Source organism: Manis javanica, chromosome 11 (genome assembly GCF_040802235.1).
Source record: "Manis javanica isolate MJ-LG chromosome 11, MJ_LKY, whole genome shotgun sequence".
In the NCBI taxonomy this organism is placed as follows: domain Eukaryota; kingdom Metazoa; phylum Chordata; class Mammalia; order Pholidota; family Manidae; genus Manis; species Manis javanica.
This window is the reverse complement of record NC_133166.1, coordinates 104,949,595-104,973,891: the sequence shown is the minus strand read 5'-3', so window position 1 is coordinate 104,973,891 and position 24,297 is coordinate 104,949,595. Positions and strand designations below refer to the sequence as shown.

The 24,297-nt window shown below is 56.0% G+C and overlaps 1 protein-coding gene and 1 long non-coding RNA gene across 2 annotated transcripts in view; one reads left to right on the top strand and one right to left on the bottom strand.

Annotated features, from left to right (window-relative positions):
* The window catches only part of LGR6 (leucine rich repeat containing G protein-coupled receptor 6), a 106,852-nt gene that overhangs the window by 16,084 nt on the left and 66,471 nt on the right, over window positions 1-24,297 (top strand). Inside the window, exons 2-4 of the mRNA XM_073217149.1 lie at window positions 11,001-11,072; window positions 13,460-13,531; window positions 20,672-20,743. Coding sequence (XP_073073250.1) covers window positions 11,001-11,072; window positions 13,460-13,531; window positions 20,672-20,743 — 216 coding nt within the window. The remainder of the gene's footprint in view (window positions 1-11,000; window positions 11,073-13,459; window positions 13,532-20,671; window positions 20,744-24,297) is intronic.
* On the bottom strand, window positions 12,721-23,669 carry LOC140844512 (uncharacterized). The gene is made up of 3 exons (XR_012122948.1): window positions 23,545-23,669; window positions 15,394-15,502; window positions 12,721-12,910 (listed from the first exon to the last, which is right to left on the bottom strand). It is a non-coding gene; the product is annotated as an uncharacterized lncRNA (long non-coding RNA).

Below are 24,297 nucleotides of genomic sequence, written 5' to 3'. Positions count from 1 at the left end.
GTGGGGGGGACTTGGTGAAGGGGGGAGCCTAGTAAACATAATGTCCTTCATGTAATTGTAGATTAATGATACCAAAATAAAATTTAAAAAAAAATCTTGGAAGAAGTCACTAGTGAAGCCATGTGGACCTGGAGTTTTGTGGGACGATTAAATAAATTCAATGTCTTTAATTTATGAAAAAAAAAAAACAATAGAAAATAGTTCTGCCATGGCTGTGAAGGCCAGAAGCCCCTCGAGATGCCAGCACGCTGCACTCACTACAGAGGCTCCGGGGAGCACTGCACACCTCTTCTGATTTCGGGTGGCTGCCTGGCTGTGGTCACACCCTTCCATGTCTGCCTACACGTGCACATCATCTGTTCCTCTGGGTGTCTCTCTGTGTGTCTCTTATAAGGGCACCTGATGTTGGATTTAGGACCCATCCAAATAATCCAAGATGCTCGCCTCATTTAGTATACCTGCAAAGACCTTTTTTCCAAGTAAGGGCACATTCCCAGGTTCCAGGATTAGGACATGGGCACATCTTTCTGGGGGCTACCAGTCAGCCTACTACACCATCCCTCACGGCCATCCTAACGCCCTAGCTCAATTTCCTCCTTGCAAAGCTCTCAGTCAGGCCACTCCCTGGTGGCTAAACATGCCCCTCTCGGCTACTGCAGGCCAGGCTTCCTCCTGCCCCTGGGCACCTGAGGCCCTCCAGCACTGCTGTTTACGGCTCTGTCTGGCTGTGTCTATGATCTGGCTCTCTCAGGCTGCAGTTTCCTAAGGGCAGAGAGTGTCCCCTACTCCCTCCCTTCTGTGCACACAGAACACACACCCTCCGCAGTGCTCAGCAGGCTGTGCACACAGGGCATAGGAACAGGGAGCTTAGGCTGAAGGCACTTTCCCCGAGTGCCCAGCCCAGCCCAGGGCACCATGCCCAGTGGGCAGCCCCTCCCCCCCAAGACACTGCCCTTCTTGAGGGAACCTCGCTATTACCTGCCCCAGGCCCTCTGGAAGTCCTGGGTGCTCACACACAAAGCAGGGAGGCAGGGGAGCCTGGGGAAGGGGAGGGAGGTCTTTCCTTGGATGAGGCCAGGGAGACAGGAATGCCTTTGGCTGGGCACCCTGGCCAGAGATCTAAGGGCGAGAGGCTGGGGGCTGAGGCCGGGGGCACTCACTCGGAGGCATCAGAGAGGAGCAGCAGCTGGTGCCTCCTGCTGGCAGGGCTGACCCAGAAGGCCCTGCCCTCCCATTCCCATTTCTGCTGTGGACTTAAGGTGCTGTTGCTCCTGATAAGGGCTCTGGGGGATGGATGCAGGTGAGAGGAGGGATGCTAACTGGCATTCATGCCACCTGGTGGGCATAGCAACTGCCCCCTATAGGCAAGGTTCCCTCATTTAACCCTCTCAGTGAGTGCCTTAAGAGGAACTGGTGTGTAACATTCTGTAGATGCAGAGAGTGAGGCACAGACAGGAAAGTGCCTTGTCCAGCACCAAACAGCTGGTAAGTGGTAGGGCCCAACTACACCCTCTGACCTGCTGGCCCCGGAACCCCCTGACGTCTGCACCCTAACGGAAGGCGCAGAGCTCTGTTCAGTCCACCTGCGGCCTGAGGAGTGAGGCTAGACGTAGGAAGGACCTCTGGCTGGGCAGGATGTTAGATCTAGATCTTGGATCTAGTCTTTCTACAGGTCTGATGAAGCGAATGGGAAAGAGCTGGGGAAGAGAGAAGGTTGTTGGGGCACCAGCCAGATGGAAGGGCAGAGATGGCAGGACGGGAAAGATCTGGAATCACCCCGGGGCCGGGCATCCAGGCCTGGGGCGGTGCTGCCTGGAGGGCAGGAGCTCGAGCTGGCTTGCTGAGTGAGAGGGCGTGGGGCGCCCAGGTGGGCAGGCGGAGCGTGCTGAGCTGCGGAAAGTTCCCCGGCTTTCGCAGCTCCAGAGGCGGACCCGACGGCCCTGATCCCCGTCGTGGCCCCCAGCCGCTGCCTCCCACTTCCGGGCCCTTCAGCGCAGGCAGCGCGGGGGCCCAGCTGCCGTTTGGCCCCCGATGGTGTGTGCGCAGCTGGCGTTCAAAACACGCAGCGGGCGTGGGTTCCCCTCTGCCACGTACTAACTGCGACTAGACGTGAAGCAGCTTGGTGTTTCGAGTCTCTGTTTCTTCATCTAAAATGGAAATAAATAATGCTTCACTCCCTGGCCTGATAAAAAGATTAAACGGGACCAGGGCTGTGGCAGAGCATTCTAACTGCAAAAGATGTTCAAATGGAGGAAAACAGGAGAGGCAGAGGTGTGGGGCTGTACCTCCCTGGGGCTGGCATCGGGGGACCTTAGTTTTGCTGGCCCTCACCCCCAAAGCGGGTGTGTAAGGGCTTTAGCAGGGTGTCCCAGCAAAGGGGGCTGTTACTACATGCTCCGAACTTCCAGCTGCTGCTCTTTCCCGCTAGATTTAAGCTGAGCCTGGGACCCGATCCGATTCAAAGCCATCTGGCTGGGCATCTTGGTGCTGCCCCTGGCTAGGGTGCGTGGGTGGCGACTGGGTGCTCCTCGGTGCTGGAATGGGACGGGGAGGAGGGTCCTGACGTGAGGGGAAAGCTTCCGGCCGGTATGTGGCTGGGCTGCGGGACTCGGATGAACAGAGGGGCCTTTCTCTGTTTTCTGTCCCCGACACACCCTGCCTCTTTATCCAGTGAAATAAAGGCAGCGGACGAGGAGCTTCCACTGAACAAACAGGGCTCAGGGCTGCGGTCTCCCCACAAAGCGGGCTACACCTCCCCCACCCTGCTGCCCGGTCCTCCCTGCCCATGCCCCCTCGTGCTGCCCACTCCACCCAGCCCCTGTGCTGGGGCGTTCTCCCCCCGGGGAGGGCTGATCTAACAGGATGCCACCGTCCTTCCCCCCAGGTGCTTCACGTCTGGTACGGCAGACAGAATTCCCACCTGCACGTCTGACACGCAGAATGGGGCCCTTCTAGGCGGAGCTAGAGTCAGAACAGGGCTGGAGAACACACCGGCCAGTCCGAGGAGACCTGAGCCTGGCAGGGTTAAGTGGGCACGTCCTCAGCTGCTCAGCTGCTGCTCCTTTTGTTTGCTGGCTTCCTTCTACTTCCCTCCCCCTGCGGCAGGCCTGTCTTCAGTCCTTCTGGCCAGGTCTGCCTGCGGGATACCCGCCCCTCCACTGCTGCACAGAAAGTGGACGCTGAAGCTGTGGTGTGTGTGTGACAAGGACAGGTCACTGGCAGCCATGGAGGAGCTCCCAGCCTGTGTGGGCAGACCAGCCACCTGCATGAGCCGTCTGGGGCTAGAGATGACAGCTGCAGTCAAGGACAGGATCATGTGCCTGACTTTGTGACTGAACCCTTAGAGGTCAGAGTCAAAAGGCCTCACGGGTTAGACCGAGGGGGTCCTGTGACACTCAAGCCCCCGTCCCAACACTTGTCACTCAGGCTTGTAATTGTCCCCCCTTGACTGGGCTCTTTGAGGACAGGGATCATACATTATTGAACTTTGCAGGTTCATCTCCCAGTGTAGTACCTGGTGTCTAGGAGGTGCTCAATAAATGTTGGTTGTATAACACATGGCTGGACGGTTTAAACGAACAGCAGGAGATTGGAAGCTCTCTGTAGGAGGGGGCACCTGAAGTGGGCCTTGGTGAGTGGTAGGTTGGGAAGTGGTACTCACAGGTCACATTGTTTGGTTACTTTCCATGAGCTGGGCATTGGCTAAACACTTTACCAGTGAGAAAACTAGGCAGTGAGAGGGGAAGTAGCTTGCCTGAAGTCACACAGCCGGTAAGTGGAAAGCTAGGAGTCAGGTCAGGTCAGGCTGATGGTGGAGGCTGGCGGTGGCACTGCCGTCTGGTAGAACTGCCTCAGATGATGGACATGTTCTAGATCTGCAGTGTCCAACATGGTAGCCACTAGCCATGATGGCTATTGAGCCTTGACCTGTGGCTAGTGTAGTCAAGGACTTGAATTCTTAGATTTAATTTTGGTGACTTTAAGTAGCTGGGTGTGGGTAGTGGTTACTATATCAGGCCGTGGAGGTCTATACTGTCTGTTAGAGGGTTGGGCCCAGAGCCAGTCGGCCAGGGCTTCCTGAGCCTCTTCATGCCCTTGGGCTGCTCTCTAGCCACCTTGCAGCCCTGACTGGGCGCCAGAGCCCTGGGTGCCTTTAGCTTCCCCGCCTGTGTGTGGCATGGCTTGGCAAGGAGCAAGGAGCAGACACATGCTATGCAACCCCTGTGCCATGTATTATTCTTGAAAACCTTCACCAGGCTCCAGGCACGGCCAGAGGGACAGCTCCCACGGGCATGACCCTGAACATACATACAAGCCCTCTGAGGGTCATGACCAATCTCCTGCGGCAGGAGTGGCCCTTTGCACCTGACCTGTGGCAACACTTCTGACTGGGATTCAGGAGCTCTGTGGCCCCCCACTCCCCAGCTTAGCTATCTTGGTCAGCAAAGCCAGAGACGTCCCCCTATCTGGGGATGGGCCTGCCTGCCTCACGAAGGCATCCCCTGTGGTGACTAAGGGTCAAGGTCAGCCTCGGAACTCAGTCTCCCACCCCAAAGCCTGTCCCATCCTTCCCTCGCTCTGCCCAGCACCCATGCGCTTGGCATGGTGTTGCCATCCGATTTTCCTCTTGCCATAGGAAAATGCTAGAGCCTAAGGTTTGGTCTGAAGTCCTGTAGCGCAGAACCATGACTCCCCCAATCCAGCACCTTTGAGTGGGGCCCTACCCTGGGTCTCTTCCCTCCTTGAACTCCTGTCTCTGCCATCAGAGTTTGAGGAGACCCACATGGCATAGATGAAATCTCATGATGCCCGTGAGTGACATTCCCTGACTTCTGTGATCTTTTAACCCAGGGCTAAAAGCAAACAAACAAACGCTTCTTTTCTCTTGCCTGACTTTTAGGAATGTCTCCTTCCCTGGCCTTACCCCTCCCGGCCCCTCCGGAATTAACTGGGTCACCAGACTGCACCTTGGGCCCCAGTCTCTCCCTGCTTCATTCTGACCTGCACAAGCCTCACCTTTGCTTAGCAATCACTAGGAACTTTCTCTCCCCTCTCAAATGACCCCCAAGTCCAAGTGCCAGGCCCCCTTACCCACCTCCCCAGCTTCTCTCTTACTGTCCCCAACGCCTCTCCATCACACACCCTCCTGACACGCCAGACAGGCTGGAAGACATTCTTGTTACAAATAAGGGAGGCAAGCGTGACAAAACCAAGCAATAGCCCTTTTATTTAAAAATATAACATTGTTCTCACGCAGGACTTTGGGCAAAGCCTAAGAGAACGCGTTGTTCTGTTGTGTGTGTGAAGGTAGATGCCCCCGAACTGGAGTATACTCCGTCCTTTGGCAGATTGTGAAAACTGCAAAAATCCAAGAGAACTTTGTGTCAAGTGGTGGTTTGGGGGCTCAGGGAAGCCATCTCTGATAAGGAGGTGCCGGCCAGGGAAGTCAACTGGACAGGGAGGTTGCCTTGGAAAACCCAAGATCAGCGCAGTGGGGTGGAAAGAGCGCCGCCTGGGTTTTGGGAGGCTAATTCTAGCGCACGCTCCTCCACTAACTTGCCACAGGACCTTAGGTGACCTTCCCTCTCTGGACCTGGTTCCCCACTAGGAATTTGGAGGCTTGTTTTGCAGGTCAAGTACTTCCACTCAGGGGATGTAGGGATGATGGCAGTAACTGGGAGATGCTGCTAGCACTTCAGAGCAGGGCCAGGGATGCTAACCGCCCTGCACTGAGTGGGAGAGGCCACACAAAGAGTCCTGCCCTGCTGTGGTGCCGGCCAACCCCTCCCCACTGAGTACCGTGGGTGCTCTCTGGGGGCGTCTGCTCTGCACTCAGCATTTGGAGCTACTCCGGTCTTGGCTACACCCCAGGAAGCCACCGCTCTGCTCCTTTTTTTTTGAGCCTCTATTGTACTCACCCTGCTGGACTCACGGTTTCGAACTTAATTGGGAGAGTGGCTGCAGGAGCAGTTTGTAAACCACAAAGCTAAGTACATATGTGGGTTTTTTGTTGTGACTTTGTGAGTAAACAGTCCTTCCCTGGCAACACTGTAAACTCCTCAAGGGCTCAGACCCTGCCCTGCTATTCCCTCCATCCCCCTGACACGCCCTGCACTGTGCGGAGCACAAGGAACCGCAGGCCTGGAAGGGGCCATGGTACTGGCTTGATTGAACCAGGTCCCCTGATTCCAGATTCTGGGCTCTTTCCTCTCTACTGTCACCTGTCTTATTGGTTGACAGAGGAATTCAGCAAGTGTTCTCCAAGCACCAGATGGTCCCCACGTCAGCCAGCCTACCTACTGGCCCTTTTGGGTGGGACGGGTCCCCTGCTGGGAGGTCCTGCTCCCTGACGGCCCCCACACTGTCCCCACCATGGCCAGACATGTGGCCAGCCCTGCCCAGCCCTTGTGGGGGAAGGGCCGCTCCCTCAGGTTGTAACGGCAGCCCATGAGGGCCGAGTCGGGGACAGAAGGCCAAGGCAGGTGCCGGAGGGATCCTTGACAGGAGGACCCCCATCTTGCTTTCTCTAGAGGTTGCCAAGTTCAGAGAAGAGTGAGCACTGTAGCAGCTACCCCACTGATTGTGAAGTACTTGGAACTAAGTACTGACTAGGTTCTTTACAGAGGTTATGCCTTTAAAGTAGCAGTGGGAGAACTTCAAGTCAGACAGCAGGAAGGCCTTGCCTAGGGTGAGGGCTGTCAGCCGCAGCAAGAGACACTTATGTCTGTAATGCATTCATTTAAATGTTTATTTGCCAGGACTGAAGCATCCAGACAGGACGAAGATTACATCCTTGCCTTGAGAAAGTTCATAGTCATAGGGGTTATTATACACAGATCATTATAATTCAGTTAGAGTGTAATATTAATAATAAGGCATGTTTATTGAGCACTGTTTCACATTTATTAACTCATATAATTCTTACTACAGCCCTTGTGAGGCAAGCATTATGATTATTCCTATTTTACAGGTGGGAACATGGAGGCTTAGAGATATCAAGAGATATGACCAGGATCACACAGCTAATTGGCATGGGACAGGGCAATCATAAACGCCGGGGTGGTGCCAGCCCGTGGTAGGAGCTCAGAAACCACCGCTGAGGGAGCATGCACAAAGCCCTGCAGGCACAGGCAGGACGCTGCCTCAGCTCTGCCCGGAGGTGCTGGGGAGGGCCTCACAAAGGCAGTGAGCTTGGGGCATAGCCACACACAGGGCAGGGGCTCATCTCCTGGCCACTAACTGACTTTTACCTGGCTGCAGAGATGGGCAACCTGAGTCCAGGGTGGAGACGGTACAAAACAGGGCTCTGTTTCCTGGACCTTTTTTCCAGCCAGGTGGGGACAGTCCCTCTGGGTCCATCCCTGAAGAACCCAGACACATTGCCTCCTGCCTTTTCTGCTCCCCAGAGGAAGAATGCAGGCCCAGCAAATCCCCCAGGCCCTGGGGCAGGGGCCAGATCACCGGGCGTGCCGTGGGGGCCGGATCCTGCCGCTCTCCCTCACCAGCGTCACCCCTTATCAAACCTTGCTCCTTGTCTCCACGGTGACAGTGCCTCACCCGGCTTTCTTGGGTGGTCTGGTTACCTCACAGGGCAAAGCTCTGAGAATATTTTCCTAATGTGCGGCCAGAAACTTCCACTTCCCATGCCCAGGGCTGCCCCTGTCTTCTCTCCCCTCCCAGCCCCGCCTTGGCAGCTTTACCCCACGGACCCTGTCCTGTCTGCTCCCCCCCCAAATGGCTGTGTCAGCTGAGAGGCCACATAGCCCCTCTGGGGACCCCAGGGACTGCTGAGAAGGCTTCAGTACAGGGTCGCAGCCCATCCCATCCACCCCCTTGCAGCTCAGTTGCGAGGAGCAGTTTGCAGGGCTCAGTGCAAAACGGAAATGTGTGCCTCTTGTTCAAAAGTGATTAAAAATTTCAAAACCATAATGGCAGAGAATTAAACTAAGCTGGGACCTCTGAGTGTGGCTTTCTGTGCAAATGCATGGGTCACATGCCCATGAAACCAGTCCTGGAGAGTGGCAGCACGCACGCACATGTGTGTGTGTGTCATGGTCGTGGGCTGGTTGTGGTGGAGTAGGAGCAGAGTTCAGGCATCAGGTATCCGCTTTGGCCACAAGTCGGACCCCAAGACAGCATCACTGAGTGACCTGGGCTCCTTCCTGGAGCCACAGGATAGGCCAGAGAGGAGACCTGAGGCCATGAAGAGGCACCAGGCTTGCCCCAGGTCACAGAGGCAATGAAGAGGTGAGACTTGGACGAGGCTATAAAATCAGAGTTTCTGATTTTATAGCATGTGGATGCTTGGAGAAAGTTTATTGACTTTTAACAGTACAACACTCTAACATGCACTTACACAGATCCACACGTGTGCCCTCACACATAACACACACATGCCGGCACCCCACAAGACAAGCCCATCAAGAGCTCATTATCCTAACACGTGCCCCGGGCCTTCCTCCCGTAAATACTTACAAGTCCATCCAGACAAGCAGATGCAGCCCCAGGCAAGCCCCAAGCACGCCAAGGGTCAGTGCGGCCTCATTTCCCCCAGTCCCAGGCGGGGCCCCGTGTCTGAGCGAGGCCCTCTGGGTTACACAAGGGCAGCGGGCCTTTCAGGAAAGTCATCAGAACTGCCGGCTTTACAGGACCTCCCCCGTGAAGGGCAGAGCTTCTCCACGTTTGCCCCGAGGTGCCCGGGCCCAGTGTCCCCCACAGCAGGGCCCAGAGCCTCTTGCCAGGGCCCCTACCCTTTCCTAGGGCCTGGGGCATCAGGGCAGAGGAGCTCAGCTTTGAAACCTCCACCGCACCCCCTCTTCCCGCCCTTCACATTCCTCTTCCTTCCCGGTCCCTTGGCACCAGCCTCACCCCTTTCCTTTTGTGAGAGGGCCGGACCTGAATGGGGCTCCCCCGCCCCCACCATTTGAAACCAACCCTCTTTGCCACCCCCCACCCCTGCAACTGAGCACTGCAGCTGGGCAGTTGTTCTCCGGCAGGATGTGGGGGCGGGTTGGGGGTACGGCCCCCTCCTCCCCAGGGAGAACAAGGAAGCCGCTAGTCGGGGTTGGGGGGGCATGGAGCCACATCAGAGCCTCCGAGGTGCGGCCCCCGGAGGGACAGCTGAGTGATGAGCCCTGAGTCACATGCCCCACGTGCTCCTTGAACTCCCGCTCACGCTCCTGCGGAGACACGTCCAGAAATGCACAGGGTAAATATTCAGAGGTAATCATTTTTGCAGCAGCTTGTGCCTCCCGGCCTGGCTGAGGATGAGCCAGGCCCAGAACTCGAGGGGGAGGTCCCGTGGCCCAGGCCTCTCTGGGCCTCACCGTGCTTTCCCCTGCCCCTGGCCAGAGAACCTTGGCATCTGCACATTTCTGCCAGAGCGTGAGGCTAGTGGAGCCTGAAAACATCCTGAGAACCAAACTCTGGCCGAAAATTCATCGACGACCTTCCGTGGTTCCACTCCTTGAACTGTGACTACCAGTGCATCAGCTACGCCTTTGGCGGCCTCCTTCCCAGACAGGCAGACCCAGGGTGGCCCTTCTGTTCGCGCATGGAGCCAGGAGGGAGCTGTGGACAAGCGCCAGCCCTGAGTTGGGCATGCCAGCTCCTTGGCTCTGCCCTGCACAGAGTGTCTTCCTCCTTGGGGGCCATGGCGTCCGGAGTCCAAGCTTTATCAAAGATAAAACACTGGAGACTAAACAGTCTTTTTATAGATTGGAACCGGGCTCCAAGCGCGTTTCCCCTGCCATCTCCAGCCTGCCTTTCTGAGCACACTCACATGGCACACTCGTTTCCTGGGGGACAATGGGGACACAGGTCTGGTGGCGAAGGTGCCTTCCTAGGGCAGGGCAATGGCTGCAGGAAGGCCTGTGGCGGGCGTGCCCAGCAACAGGGTGGCTGCTCTGGGCTCCCCTCTGCGCTCCTCCGGGGCGGGGGCTGGCAGAGGCAAGGAGCAGCTGTTAGGGGTCTGAAATAGGATGAAACCCAAATATATGAGGCAACATGCACGTCTGAGTTATTCATCCCCTTTTTATGGATGAAGAAACCGGGTCGTAGTAGCTAAGAGCCCAGGGTCTGATAGGTAATGGAGGAGAGAGCTGACCTCAGGGCCTTTTGACTGCAACACTCAATGCTCTTTCCTCTTTGTTTTCTTGGATATGAAATGGAGATAAAATGGAATCTACCTTGAGCTTGCTGTGAGGATTAAATGGGATTATTTGGATAAAGGTTAGCCAGTGCCTGGCCCAGAGTGGGCCTCTCTGGTAAATGTCAGCTCTCACAGTCATGACTATTTTGTGTGCAGGGCATCTTAGAAGACAGTGACCGTGAAACCACCCACATGGTCTCTCGGAGAGGTCAGCAGGTTGGAGATCTAAGGGGTGAAACCCATGCAGGATCAGGACCTCATCCCACCCCCAGGAGTCTAGGCATCTTCTGAGACATACTCGGAGCTCATGTCCTCTGCTGTGGAAGTTGGAAGGAGAGAAGATATAGGGAAGTGACTGGCAGAGACCCCGAAGAGCCCCACCGGCCCTGGGGCTGGATGAGAGGATGGCTCCCTGTGGCCCTGCCAGGGATGATGGCACCAGTGCATGCATATGGTGTGAGCCCACTCCTATATCTGAATGGCAGGGATCTCAGAGCCTCAGTTTCCCCATTGGTAAAAATAAAGGGCAAGAAGTTATTATTTATAGGAACTGACCCATGCCATCCTGCTCTGAAACTGTGCATTGTTCTCTACCTCCATTTACAGGCAGGTGAACTTTCTTCATAGTCCTAATCAAAGCCATTTCTGGGGAGACTGTGGAGAGATGGAGTATATGGACCTGGAGGGCCCGACTCCCAGCCCAGTGCACATCCTTACAGGATGCAGTTGCTGTTGCCAGGCTGGCTTAGGAGTCGGGATGGCCCACTGTGTTTGGGGGGCTACAGGGACTGCTGGGGATCCCTGCAGTGTCTGGCAGCTCATAGCCCCCTCCCATCTTCTCTCCGCACAGAGACCTGAGCATGAACAACCTCACGGAGCTTCAGCCGGGCCTCTTCCACCACCTGCGCTTCCTGGAGGAGCTGTGAGTAGATGCTTCGCGGGGCTGGGGGGCGAAGCTCAGGTCCTCTAATTATAGGACCCAGGGCTCCTCGGGAGGAGGGGTGGAGCTCAGAGGAAAGGCGCTTGGGAGGCTGTCCTTGACAGCAGGGTGTTCAGCTGATACCTGGCCAGCTGTGAACCCCAGGGTGGCAGTGTGGGGCCGCGTGGCCTAAGAACTCTGAAGTCTAGCTCTCTTTCCTCCCTGAAGCCTGCTCTTTGCAGCTTCGCCTCTGTCTGCTGTTGCACCTGGTCCTGGGAGCATCTCTGTCCTGCTCGCATCCCCTGCGTCCAGCTAAGTCCTGCTGGTCGTCCTCTGGGTTATCTCTCACTCTGAATTCTCCTCTCATTTACTGCTACTGTCCTAGATGTGCCCTCACATCAGGGGTGGTACCTAGCTGACAGCTCCCCACCTCCTTTCTAATACACCCTGGCCATCCCCAGGGTGCCTCTCACCAGCTCAAGAACCTTCTCTGGTTCCCGGGGCCCAAAGGCTCCCATTCTGGGACCCTCCCTCACCTGGCCCAATCTACCTGGCCAGCTTTGCCCCAGTGAGGCCAGTCCTGCCAACCATTCTGGTTTTCTGCCTGCACTGGAGCAGGAGATTTCCCCTCTGACCTGGCATGCCCATCATCTCCCTGTCTGCTCAGGCACACCCCATTCCTCTATCAGGGCCAAGCACAGGGCCGCTGCCCCCACAAATCCTCCCTGCTTTATCCCTTCCCATGGCTGCCGCTCCCAGCCTGGGACCCTTAAGGCCGGCTCTGCTGCAGGGGTGCTCATGGGTAAATCACCTCCCCAGCGAGAGGGCCCGGCCTACCTGCCCTGGAAGCTGATCTCTCTGCCCGCAACCCTAACTTCTGTCCTCTCTCTATTCCAGTGCCTCCCAGCCTGCCCAGTCTTGTTTTCACTTCACCATAGATCCTTGTGGCTTTACTAAGGATTGCTTAAACTGCAAACTGTGGGCTCCTACCCTGAAAACTGTCACCATCCCAACCCCTCTCCCCAGCAGATCTCCCCATCTCCATCCTAGACAGTGTCCCCCCGAGAATGCAGTCAGCCTGCCCCTGCTGGTGTTATGATCCCGTTGACCCCCAGGGCCATGGCTGGGTTTTCCAGACCAAGTACTTACCCGGCCCTCTCCCTGTGAAAGGTGAGCTCAAGGTGCTCTGGGGGAAACAAAGTAAAAGACGCGCCCACTGCCGTCAGGAGCTCCAGGGCAGGCTGCAGAGCTGCGCGCAGCAAGGGGGTGCGTGGGTGCGGCAGCGGGCTGTGGGCACCAGGGGCGCGCAGGGCAGGTGGGCTGCCTGGGGGGCAGGGTCTTTCCTGGGGGAGGAATGTTAAGCCAGTTTTCAGAGGGAGTGACAGGGAGACGCCGTGGCGGGGCCTTACGAGGTAGAGGGACAAGTCTTGGGTGGGAATGAAGAGCAAGAGCAGAAGTAGAGAGCTGGGGGTAGGTGCCCGCTGGGGCGCGGCTGAGGGTATGAGGCCCTGAGGGGGCGTGGGCACAGTTTAAAGGCCCCACTATAGAGCCCATCTGGAGGCCTCAAATATCATGATACCTTTCCACACTTTTTAAAAAACGACAAATGTCAAAAAACAAGATTATTTTTGGAGATGTATTTTTTAAAAATAGCTTGTGAGGTATGTCAGCACAGCCTCCACAGTGGCAGGCCTCTCGGTGGGAACTGATGCACAGTCGCCATGTCACCGGGGACTTTAGCGATCCCAAGTTCCTTCTGAATCAGCCAGTTAAGCTCTGCCCAGTCAGGGTTTAGCATTAAGTACATCTCATCACGTTTGCTCTTAGAATTGGTGATTGCCCTGTAACAAACATGGAAATGCTTAATTAGACCAGAGTGCTGGATCAACTCCAGGGCCCCATTTCCTAACCCAGCTGGATTAGTGGGGTTGCTGTGTAGCTTAGGGCGTGGGGAGACACGGTTCCACCCCATCTGCATATAACCATCCACTGGGGACAGGGTATGCTGCAGTTCAGAACTGAGGACAGACTGGGTGATCCAGGGCAGCACAGAAAAGGTGGCACTGGGGAGAAGATGCGAGCCCAGAAGTCAGTCAGCTCTGGGTGGAACATATGCTCTGCCACTGACTTTGTGACTTCCGGGGGAAGTGACTTGACCTCTCTGAACCTTGGTTTCCTCCTCTGAAATTTGGGGATGATATTAGGCACCTGACGTGGTTGCTGTGATAATTAAATGAGATGATGGGGTAAAGTATTGAACACATCGTAGATCTCAGTAATGGTAGTTATCACCACCAGACTCCCCTCCCATACCCAAGACTTGGTCTAAGGGATGCCACCCCTTCTAGGGTCCCCTGCCACTATCCCTGACCCTTTTCTCTGATTGGCAGGCGACTCTCTGGGAACCATCTCTCACACATCCCAGGACAAGCATTCTCTGGTCTCTACAGCCTGAAAATCCTGTAAGTATAATATCAGCACACCCCGCTTTATATAGCAGTATGCCCTGGAGACCTGTGGGAAAATTCTTGAGTCTTGATTTGTCACCGACCTGCTTATTTCTTTATCTTTATTTTCATTTTAATTGTAATTTCCATTTCTTTGCTCTCACCTTGTCTATAACACACTTTACCACCTGGAAATAAGCATATAGCTGCACCTGGTATTTATAGCAACCTTATAGGGAAGTGAAATATATACTATATTTATATATGAAATATATAAAATACATTATATATAAAATGTATGCATATATATATATGTACTTGTAATGTGAGTAAGACGCCCAGTGTAAGTCCTGGTGAGGCTGGGCCCCATTACCGACCTGGGCCCACCCCCTGAGACCTCTCAGGCCAGGAGAGGGTACGACTATTTCTGGAGAGGACTCCGGATCGGTTTTCTTTGGTCATTCTTCCTCTCGAGACCCTGAGTTCCCACCCTCACTGTAAACGTCTCTCCCCCTTCAGTTTTCGGGCTCCTTCATCCCAGCTCCTTTCATCTTCCCTTTGCAGCAAAAGGGAAGTGAGAATTGGAAGAGAATCTTACATTATTTCACCTAACTTTCCTCTTGCCATGGAACTGATGGTCCATTTCAGAGACGGGGAAATGGAAAACCGTCTCCTTCCATCCCAGTCTGGGTCCCACACTTTGCCCCAAGCCCGTCACGTTCTTATGTGGATGAGCAGAGTCCTTCTGAAGGTGGGTAGCAGAGGTTCCTGGGAGGGCACATCACCACAGGGACTGGTTGGAAAAAATGACCATCTTAGAGGCCGATCCTGGAGCAATAGAATGAGCATTTGGAGCTTCCCTGAAGTGGTGAGCCATTCCCGGCTCTGCTACTCCCTCAGCCCTGACGTGACCTGCGTGTCTTCTTTGTACAGTAGAGCAGGTTGTTTACTGCACAAGCAAATCTGGCTGAGGGGGTAAGAGAGGCTGCCATCCAGTCTTGTGCCTGGCTTGGGGCTACCATTACCTAGAAAGGAATCTCTCTCTCTAATTTGCTCAAAGTTGTCTGTGGCCTAGCTGTAGCCCTGCCTTCGCATCAGTGAGCTTCAGGCTTCCTGCTGGTCAACGGTCTGTGCACCATGTCCAAGCATTCTCTCTCCTCCCACCCTGTTGGTCTCTGGCACCTCATCCTCCACATCTCTGGATCTGCCTCCGAGCGTCTGCCTCTGTCTCTCACCCTCCCTTGCTCCCCGCTCTGCCCCTGGGTCCTCCTGTCTCTGCCCCAGCCTCAGCCTCCTGTCTTTCCTTCCTTCTTCTGCTCTGTCTCAGACCTTGCCCTCTGCTGCTCTGTACCCCACCTCTCAGTCCTCCTTCCGGCTTCTTTCTCTCTCTGGCTCCCCATCAACATTGCTGCGCTGGGGGTGGGGAGGCATCCTGAACAGATGCACGGGGCAGGCAGCCTGCTTGGTGACATGTCTGCCCAGTGGCAGGCTCAGACCTGCAGCCCGGATTAGAGAGCAGGCTCTGTTTGCTGGGCCTTCAGAAGATGTGAGACTCATGTCCCATTTCTAAGACTCCGGCCTCGAGATGAGCCTCCTCTTTCTTCGTTGCCTGCATTAGGCAATAAATCAAAGCCCTGGAGAAACCGCAGGCCACCCTCCCCCTTTTTCCAAACAGTGCCCTTGGCTTGTGAGTTGGGCGGCTGGGAGAGGCTGCTGGTGGGAGCCATGGACAGCCAGACCGTCCGCTGCCCGGTCTGCCACTGGCCCCGCCTCTGCCCCTTCCCCGAGGACCACCCAGCCCCCCAGAGCCTTTGGGTCAGCAGAGCTTCTCTACTTCAGAGATGAACTGGGTGGTTTTCGGGAACTTATTTTCTTACTCCAGTGTTTCAGTGAAGGGGCTCCACCTGCATCTGGGCAAGAAGTTCCTTGTGGTGTCTGCTGTCAGTTCTCTTGCACTGGGGTCCTGCCATTGCTCGTTTTTCAGATCTGAAAGAGAAATAGAGCAGTGAAGCCCTTCACCAGCTTAATACTCTTTTTGCACCTGGAAACTGTCACCGTAGCTGCTCCCAGTCTCCTCTATGTCTGCACTCCTATGTGAACCCCACCTTCCTTCTCTGAGGCCTGGCTGTCCCTGCAGGACACGCTGCCTCCCCCCTTCCCTTCCCAGAAGCAAAGGGCAAGCAGGGGATCCCCTCTGTGATCCTCTCCTAAGTGACTGGCAGGACCCCTTCCTCTGCCGTTTCCATCCCAGCTCCACGCCTGACCTGGAGGTCTTGTTCCTGGGACCCTCTCCTTTCTCTGCTGGTTTTCCAAGTCTTCAACCCCACAGGCCCTGACTCAGGTGGGGGGAATCAGCCCCTGAAGGAACTTCAGCCCTCAAGCCTGTTTTTGAGACTGTAGGTAGGAATGCCTGTCCTGTAGAGTTGTGAAGGCTGAGGTGCTGAGATCCACGCCCCTGTCCGTGTCCCCCTGCTGCAGCTGTCCAAGGGAAGCCAGGCTCTCGTTGCTCCAGGTGTGTGGGGCAGGCCTGGTGACCTTTCAGGGGGAGGGGGCAGCTGTGCCACTCCTGCATCCTGACCCACAGCCTGAGGGGAGAGAGCCGGAATGCCCTAAATGGCTCCTGCCTCACACAGAGGAGGGGGAAAGGCAGGGTCTGTGGGTCGGAGAGTGTGTGTGTGTGGCCCCTCCTTCCCCATAGCTGCCCTTCCAGAGACCTGCTTGGGCCTTGCCTTCCAGCCAGGGCCCCTGCACCTATGTGAGGTTGGTTTGGCCCATCTAGAAAGACTCCTGTAGGGCCTCACTTACCTCTGTCCAGACCCAGATGTAGGCGGCAGGGGCTGGCTGTTCAAGGACTTGGCTCCTCCCGTGTCCCCAGGAGGGCAGGTGAGAGATTTTTCCCAGATGCCCCGCTCCCGGGTTAAGCCCAGAATCCTCGACAGTCTGTCATCTGTGATTCCCAGCCCAAGACATCTCGGTAAAGGCTAAGGTTTAGGAAGGGCAGCTAGCTGCTCCCCCAGCTGGGGCCCATCCTGTCGGAAGCTCTGGCTTGGGGCCACAGAGGAGTGGGAGAGGCTGAGGATCCCTCAGGCTCCGTCCCTGTGGAAATCTCCCTGCGGTCCTTGGCCATTAGCTTTGCCCTCTTCATACATATTGAATGGCCTCAGGCCGGCATTCCCTGCATGTGCTCCCCAGACACCCGCAGGACAGTGGCCCTGCCCGGCCCAGAGCTGGGCTCCTCGGTGTTAGTGAAATGAACTGAGCTGACCGGAGGAGAGGTGGTGTTTGGGGTGCTCAGCTCTGAGCGTCTCAGCCTGGCTCGTGGCAAGGCTTCCTAGGCTCCCGGAGCCCAGGGACACCCGCCCCTCCTGCAGGAGAGCCCACTGCCGCCTCCCATTGAGGACTGGCTGCCAGGAGGTGGGTCTCCTGCGCAGCAGGGAGTCCTGAGCCCCGACTCCGAGGCCTCCCCAGATCCCACAACAGGTGTCAAGGAGGACATTCAGATTTCCTCTCTTTGGGCCTCAGTTTTCTCACCTTTAAAATGGAGACCCTGAAATAAATTTCCCAACCTGTTTAGCTGCAGAAACTTAAAAACACCTTGTGTAGAAGTCCTTTGGTACAGAAAGCAGATGAAGGAGGATTCTCCGATTAAAGTAGATGAGGAAGGTGGTGGACCCCAGGCTCTATCTTCCCACCCTCCCCACCTCACCCACCCAGTGACCCCGAGGCACCCCCACAGAACCTAAGGACCTTTGGAAACCACTGGTGGGTCACCTCTCTGGAACCTTCTGGCTGACACACCCATGGTTACAGCCCCTAGGTGCCTCTTGGATATCAGAGATTCCCCCAGCGTGTGCTTCCCAGTGAAGAGGGGAGGGTGCTGAGAGCCTACGGCTGTGCGGTAGGGGCAGCTGAGTTTGACAAAGGGTGCAATATTCCTCACTCACAGACTTTGCCCCAGAGATCTAAGCGAGCTGCAGTGTGTCCTGGACACTGGGATTCAAAAACTCTTCCAGATGATTCTAATGTGCAGCCTGGGTTCAGAACCACTCAGGAATGTAGACTGTGCCTCACTGGGCACAACCAGGGCCAGTGAGAGAAGCAGGGAAACGTGGTCGCAAAAACACTGGTGCGGGAGGCAGGCCTTGGACCCCAGGCCTGATTTGCCATTAGTTTGCTTTGTCATTTGGGGCCAGTCAGGTCCTCTGAGTCTCCATCTCCTCATTTGAAAACAAAGGGGCCCTTTCCTCCTAACGACCCTTCCAGCTTTTATGCCCAGCTGTGTTTCAGTAAAGGAGTGATGGCTGAGAAACAAGGCCAGGAGCAGCCGGGGAAACAGGGCTGAGTCCAGGGCCAGTCGCCATGCTGACCTCACCTAGTGGGTGTGATTGCATGAACACAGGGCTTCCTGATGACCAGTCTGGTGTGGGATGTGGCCAGAGGCACTGAGTCCGCTGACACCAGAGGGGAGACTAAGTGCCCTTCAGAGCTGCCGCAGGGTCTGGGTTGGGAGGCAAGAAGATCTTTCTAGATCTGGGATTCAATAGAGGAAAGGGTGGGGGATCTGAAGAGGGTGGGGCGGAGGGTGCTCATGGGGCGGGGCCCTGTCTGTAGGGTGACTGTCTGCAGTTTCCGGGACCCTTAGAGGGCTGGGATCCTGTGAGGTGGCCTGAGCAGCCTGTGTCCCCCTGGCTTGCCCAACATTGTTCTCTTGTGTCCTTGCTCCAAGCATCCTGGGGCCTCTGGGTGGGAATCAAGGCCCGCTGAGCTCCCCAAGTGAAGTTCCTGCTCTTTAGATGAAAGAGGCCAGGATGGTGGGAAGGATAGAGGTACTAGGCAGGGCCTAGAAGGAAATGTCACAGCCGAGGGAGGCTTTATGCATCTTCTGGTGGTGAGGAAACTGAGCCCCAGAGAGGGGAAATGACTGACTCAGGTCAGCCTGTATATGGTAAACCTGAGACCGGATATCAGTAATCATCATATCAGTTAATATGTTATCTAGCTTTTCCTTTAGGTGAGACAGTGCCATGCTTGACAGGGTTTTTGTGATTTAATCCTTACCCTCAGTGTACAAGGTCGTTTCATTACCCCCAGTTTACAGATGAGGACACTAAGGCCCGCGGAGTCTGAGTGCGTGCTCACGCTTGCACAGCTGGACGGGGCAGCGCGCAGACGCAAATCCAGGGCTGTCTGACTTCAGGGCCTGCAGCGTGACCGCCACACTTTAAGGAAGCCTGAGAAGCGCAGGTTTAAATTCCACGTAGGCAGCCAAACTCTGCAATTGGAAGGGTCCCTCGGCGCTCTGTGGAGCCTGGCTTGGAGGAGGCCACGTGCCCTTCAGGAACACAGTGTGTGGGGGGACGTGGCCCTCGGCACTGCCCTCCCTGCAGCCTGTAGCCCTTCCTCCAGGCTGTGTCTGCTCACCCCAGGGCAGGGCAGGGGGCACCCCAGAGCCTGTCTCTCCTCCCCCTTCCCTGGCTTTCCGTCGGCAAGGGCCCCTCTCAGTTCCCATCCCATGCCCACGGTGGGCCTGGAATTCTTTGGTTCTTGTACTGCTGTGGCTCAATCCGCATTTGGGATTTTAAAAAGGAGTTGAGGAGAGACAACATGTGTGACTGACTGGACAGTCACACGGGGGCATCAGTAACACTCAGGACAGCATTTTCTGGGCTTCACCGTCTCCTGCTGTTTGACAGAAGTAATGTGGTGTGATGGGTACATGTTGGGACTCTGGACCCAAACCTTCTGGAAAAAGTTTTGAGTTAATACATGTAAAGTTATAAGACCAGGCGCGTTAGCTGTTACTATTAAACTTAAAGCTTAGGGAAGGAGCCACTTTTCCTGAAGCAAGTGGTATTTCCTGAATGATCTTGAGTAAGATGGGTTTCTTCTCTGAGCTTCCCTCTCTAAAAGATGAGTTGACAATTCACCCTAGAGGGAGGGCGGATGACATACCTGGCATATAGTAGGACTCACTGGATCTTCATTCCCTCCCAGTTCCCGAGAAGCCTGGCCTATAAGTGACACCCTTCCTCTCTGGGGCTGTGTGTGGCCCAGGGTGGCAGGACGAGGCACCGATTGGGCAGCCTGGGGGGCGGCCTGCTGGCTCTGCCTGGGGAACAGGCAGCTTCCTTCCTTGCTGCTTCCCCAGCTGCCCTCTGTATCCTGCCGCGCCCACATGCCCGTACCCCATGGGGCCTCCTGCTCACTTCTGGGGCTCGGGTCGAGAGGCCTTTGGGCAAAGAACATCCAGCTGGCAGCTGGCACCCAGGGGCTTCCCTCCCGCCTCTTCACGCAGTTCCCCCCAGAACCAGGCAAGCAGGATCCCTGCTCGGGACCGTGTGTCTTGGGGCACTCCCTCCCTGTGCCTTGCTCAGAATGTCCCAAGGACTGCACTGATGCCTAGGGAAGGCAGGGGCCAGCAGTGCCACCTGGGGGGCACCCAGACTCCCATTTCTCCCCTTCAGTGTGCTCTCTGACCCCCTATCCTGCAGGTGGAGTTTTCCAGGTGCCCCGACTCCTACCTGTGGGGCCATCCTGGGGTCCTGTGGCTGGACTGGTTCCAGGAAAGCAGCCTCCTGAGCTGAGCTGATCACACACCTCTTTTGTGGGATTGTGTGATACTGGGTCTTCAGAACAGTGCTGACATGCTGACCTGGGGTGCCTCAAATTGTTTCTATAGACAAGGACCCCACAAAAATGTATTTGCCTGGGGCCTTGCCACCCTAGAGGGGGCTTGCCCTCATCCCCATCCTCCCCTTCCAAAGAACCCTTCACCTCTCAGCTGCGTCCCAGGGGAACGGCCTGGGGGGGAAAGCCCACGTCTCCTGGCATCCTTCCTGATCATCCTGCCGCACACTCGCTCGTGGTCTGACTTTGGCCCTCACTGTGCCCTTCGTGCATCCCCTCCAAGGCCCTCGTCTGCCCTGCATCATCCCAGAAGCCCTTCTGAGACCCCCTCCCAGCCCTGTGCACAACCCACAGTACCACGGCAGCCTCTCAGTCCCCACGAGCCAGGCAGGGGCCTGGACCAGGGCTCTTTCTGGGGCTCCGGGGCTGGTGCAAGAGGGAGGGGTCTGGCACAGGGCAGGGGGCTCGGGGAGGACCCCCAGCTCGGCGTGCCACGCGGGTCCTTCAAGCCCTTCCCTCCCCTTCCAGGATGCTGCAGAACAACCAGCTGGGACGGATCCCCGCCGAGGCGCTGCGGGAGCTGCCGAGCCTGCAGTCTCTGTGAGTCCCAGGAGGGCTGAGTCACAGCCTGAGTCGCAGCCCCAGGACCCCCACCTCCGTGTCCCCTCTCTGGGGGGCTCCCCTGTCTCATTCCGTGTTCCAGACAAGGCGCTGCTCCTGGCTTTGGTTTCTCTGGGTGTTTTTGTTGTCGGTATGTGGGTGTGCACACGCGAGCATATGCTCAGGGAAGGAATGCTCCAACCCTGCCTCCGCCCGGGGGGATGTGGGAATGGGACCTCCCCAGGTGCGGCCACCGAGGCAGTCATCCTGGGGCATCTGGCACTCTGCCATGGAGCCTGGGGTGCGGGTGCAGACTGCCGCCCCAGAGAAGCGTCAGGAAGGTGCTGTCTTCTCCACCCGTCCTGCTCCAGCCCTCAGGGTTTTCTGTGTGTGTGCATGGGGGGTAGGTTCAGACAGCCATTTCCCCTCCTTGTTCCCAGGCTCCCCTCACAGCTCCCTCCAGGGAGCCCTGCAGTTCCTGTCTCGCCCAGTAGGGGCACCATGGACGCAACACAGTCCAAGGGCAGAATCAGAAACAGGTGCTGTGGGGTGGTGTTACCAGCCAACTGTGATTCTGGGCCAGGTTCCGGGTTTCATTTACAAAGTGTACATCACGGGGCCTGAAATGTAGTAGGGACCTAATATGTGCTTTCCGAACCAACTGAACTTCCAGGTACATTTCTATCTGATGGGAAAGTAAATGGATTTTTGGGGAGAAATCAAACCTGGGAGACAGGACTGGGTGTAGCATTTTGCCATGGGGGAAACCGAAGCTGACTTAACAGGCAGTGTGTCAGGACACAGGCCTCTGGCTTCCTCAGCCCGTGGGTTCTGCCGTGGTCCCTACCCAGCCCATGGATGTAGAAGGCAGACAACTCTAACCTGTCCTGATTCTCCTCGGGTAGAAGGAGGAAGGCCATGGGAAAGGTGGCTTCACTCACCAGGACCCCTATTCCAGCCCCATCGCACTGTAAACAGTGGCCCAGCTATGTGGGTGCTGGCTAGCTAGGGGGGAGCGACACCCGCCCATGGTCAGGGCTTTCCTCTCCTACCCTGCCTCAACATCCCCTATCCTGCCTCTGTGTCTGCACCCTAATGGCCCCCAGCTGCCCAGTTGGCCCGGTAGCAGACCTGCCCCCTGCCTCCCCTCATTCTCTTACCTTCCTGCCTTCCATCCAAACAAATGCTTGGACTCCGGCCCCAACCACCTCCTCTCCCTGTCCCAGCATCATATGGGACCAGGCAGCCCCGGGTGCCCCGGAGGCCAAAGGCCAAAGATCAAAGGCCAGCAAATCCTGTGCTTGCTCCCCACCCCTAAGGAGCAGTTAAACATTTGTTTAGGGCACCAGCAAAGCAGGGCAGCCCGAAATGGAAGGGCTTGGGCAGAATTTGGCCTTCCATCTGAAACAGTAAAGAGGCCTTCACAGGGGAAAATTCAACTTTGGTTGGACTTCATACTTATTTTAAGGTGGTTTAGTGCATTGTAAAAAATTGCAAATCCCATCTTTTGCCTGCTCAGGGATTCTGACGGGCTTGTCTTTCAGACGGCACCTGATGCTTCTGGGCTATAAGGCGGTTCCGCCAGCGCTTCCTGAGCAATGGGCAGTCCCTGTAGCCGGGAGAACTGGATTCTTAGCTTCTATCTGCAGCGCTATTAGTCCCTGTTACCTGGGTGCCTCAGGGCAGGGGCCAGGGCCCGTTCCCCTCCCACGGTTATGAGGCAGATGACCAGCTTTGGCCTCTTGCAGTCCTGTGAGGAGAGCCCTGGCCTGCAGGGCAGAAAACCAGGCTTCCGGTCCTGGCTCTGATCCTGACGCCAGGTTACCCGCCCTCTCTGTGCCTCAGGCTCTCCATTGTCAAGTTGGGGGCGATGATCTCTCCTGCCTACTCACAGAGTTTTCATGAAGATCAAGTATATGGTAAATGTGAGGAGGATTAGAAAATGACTCCTCCCAGCTGTGATGCCTGGTGATGCTATTGTGATATTGCTTGTTTCTCTAGTTATTGAGCCATTCACTTTACACATGTTTCTGAAGCTTTGCTCAGGAGGCAAAGCCTGAGTTGCATCTTGAACGTAGGTAAGTGTCAGTCAGGTGAACAGGCAGAGAAGGACCTTCCAGGCAGAGGGACCAGCACATGCAAAGGTACAGAGATAAGAAAGAACCAAGCGAATTCTAGAGAATTGGCTGAACTGTGCATGTATGTCGGGGGACTGGTGGGAAGGAAAGTAGGGAGAGGGGTCTGGAATTAGTAAGAGATAATGCCTAATGAGTAGGCATGGGTCTTGCTAAGGTTTTGGACTTTATGCTTAAGACACAAGGGACCCATTGCTCTAACCTGTCCTGATTCTCCTCGGGTAGAAGGAGGAAGGCCATGGGAAAGGGAGCAATTTTTTTGAGCACCTCCTGTACACGAGATGTTTACACATATTTCATCCTCACAAAAACCCATCTTTAGCAACTGTCACCACTGTTGTCAGATGAGGGAATAGAAGTTCATACAAGTTTAGGGACTTCCAAGGGCAGGCAGTGTCATTGGGCTTCAGAGGCTCTGCCCTGCCCAGCATGGCTGCAAGGGAAGCCACTTTTATGACCCTCCTTGTATGGCTCTTCTTTCTACCCCGCAAGTCCCAACAAATAGAAATTTCCTCTTTCCTCTTGGAAGTCAATGGATCAAGGAGGCAGTGTATGGGGCAGGGGGCAGGGAATCCCGGCCCATCCCCTCCTGGGAGCGGTACATCCTCCCCAGAATAGGCCAGACCCACCTAGGGATTCAGGTCCCTAGAGAAGGCCGTTCCTCACCTCTGAAAGGAGGGTCCCCGCAAAGCTCTTGTGGACATGCCTGGAACCTCAGTGAAGTTTCCTTCCTGTAGTCCATGTTCTGTGAGCTAGAATGAGATCCTGGGGCATTAGGAAGTAGGTGTGGGTGAGTCAGGAGTGGGCTAGGGGTAGGGCATGGAGCCCCAGGCACCCAGCCGGACATGGGCTCTTTGAACTGGCCCCTGGGTGGGTGGCACCCAGCTCCACAACGCCCTCTGCCTGGATGCACTTGCTCACTCCCCAACCAGTGTGGGAGCAAGAGGGTGGCAGTGCCAGATGTGTCTCGCCAGGCTTGAGCCACAGCCAAGAGAAACCACGGGAAGCCAACAGAGCCTGGGGGAAAATAGAACTGGGTGGGGGCGAGGCAGGGCAAGGGGGGGAGGACGTGGAAAAACAGAACAGCAGCTCCGAAAGACCTGGCGACTGGACAGGGGTAGGGACCGGGGAGCCCAGGCTGGCTGCTTCCCAGGGAAGAATCCGAAAAGCACAGTGGCAGGAATAAAGGGCAGAAAACCGAAAGAAAACAGCCAATCATGGGACACCCTTCAGGGAGAAATGCATGATTGCAAAGGACAGCCACATGAAACCTGCCAACACCGCGCTGAGCTGGGGGAGTCGATCAAGAGCAATGCAAGGCTCAAAGTGAAACCCCAGGGGGAACCCCCCAGCCCTCGCAGCCCAGGCCTGCTGGTCTAAGACCCACCGGCTGCCTGCTGCTGAGGGGAAGACATGGGG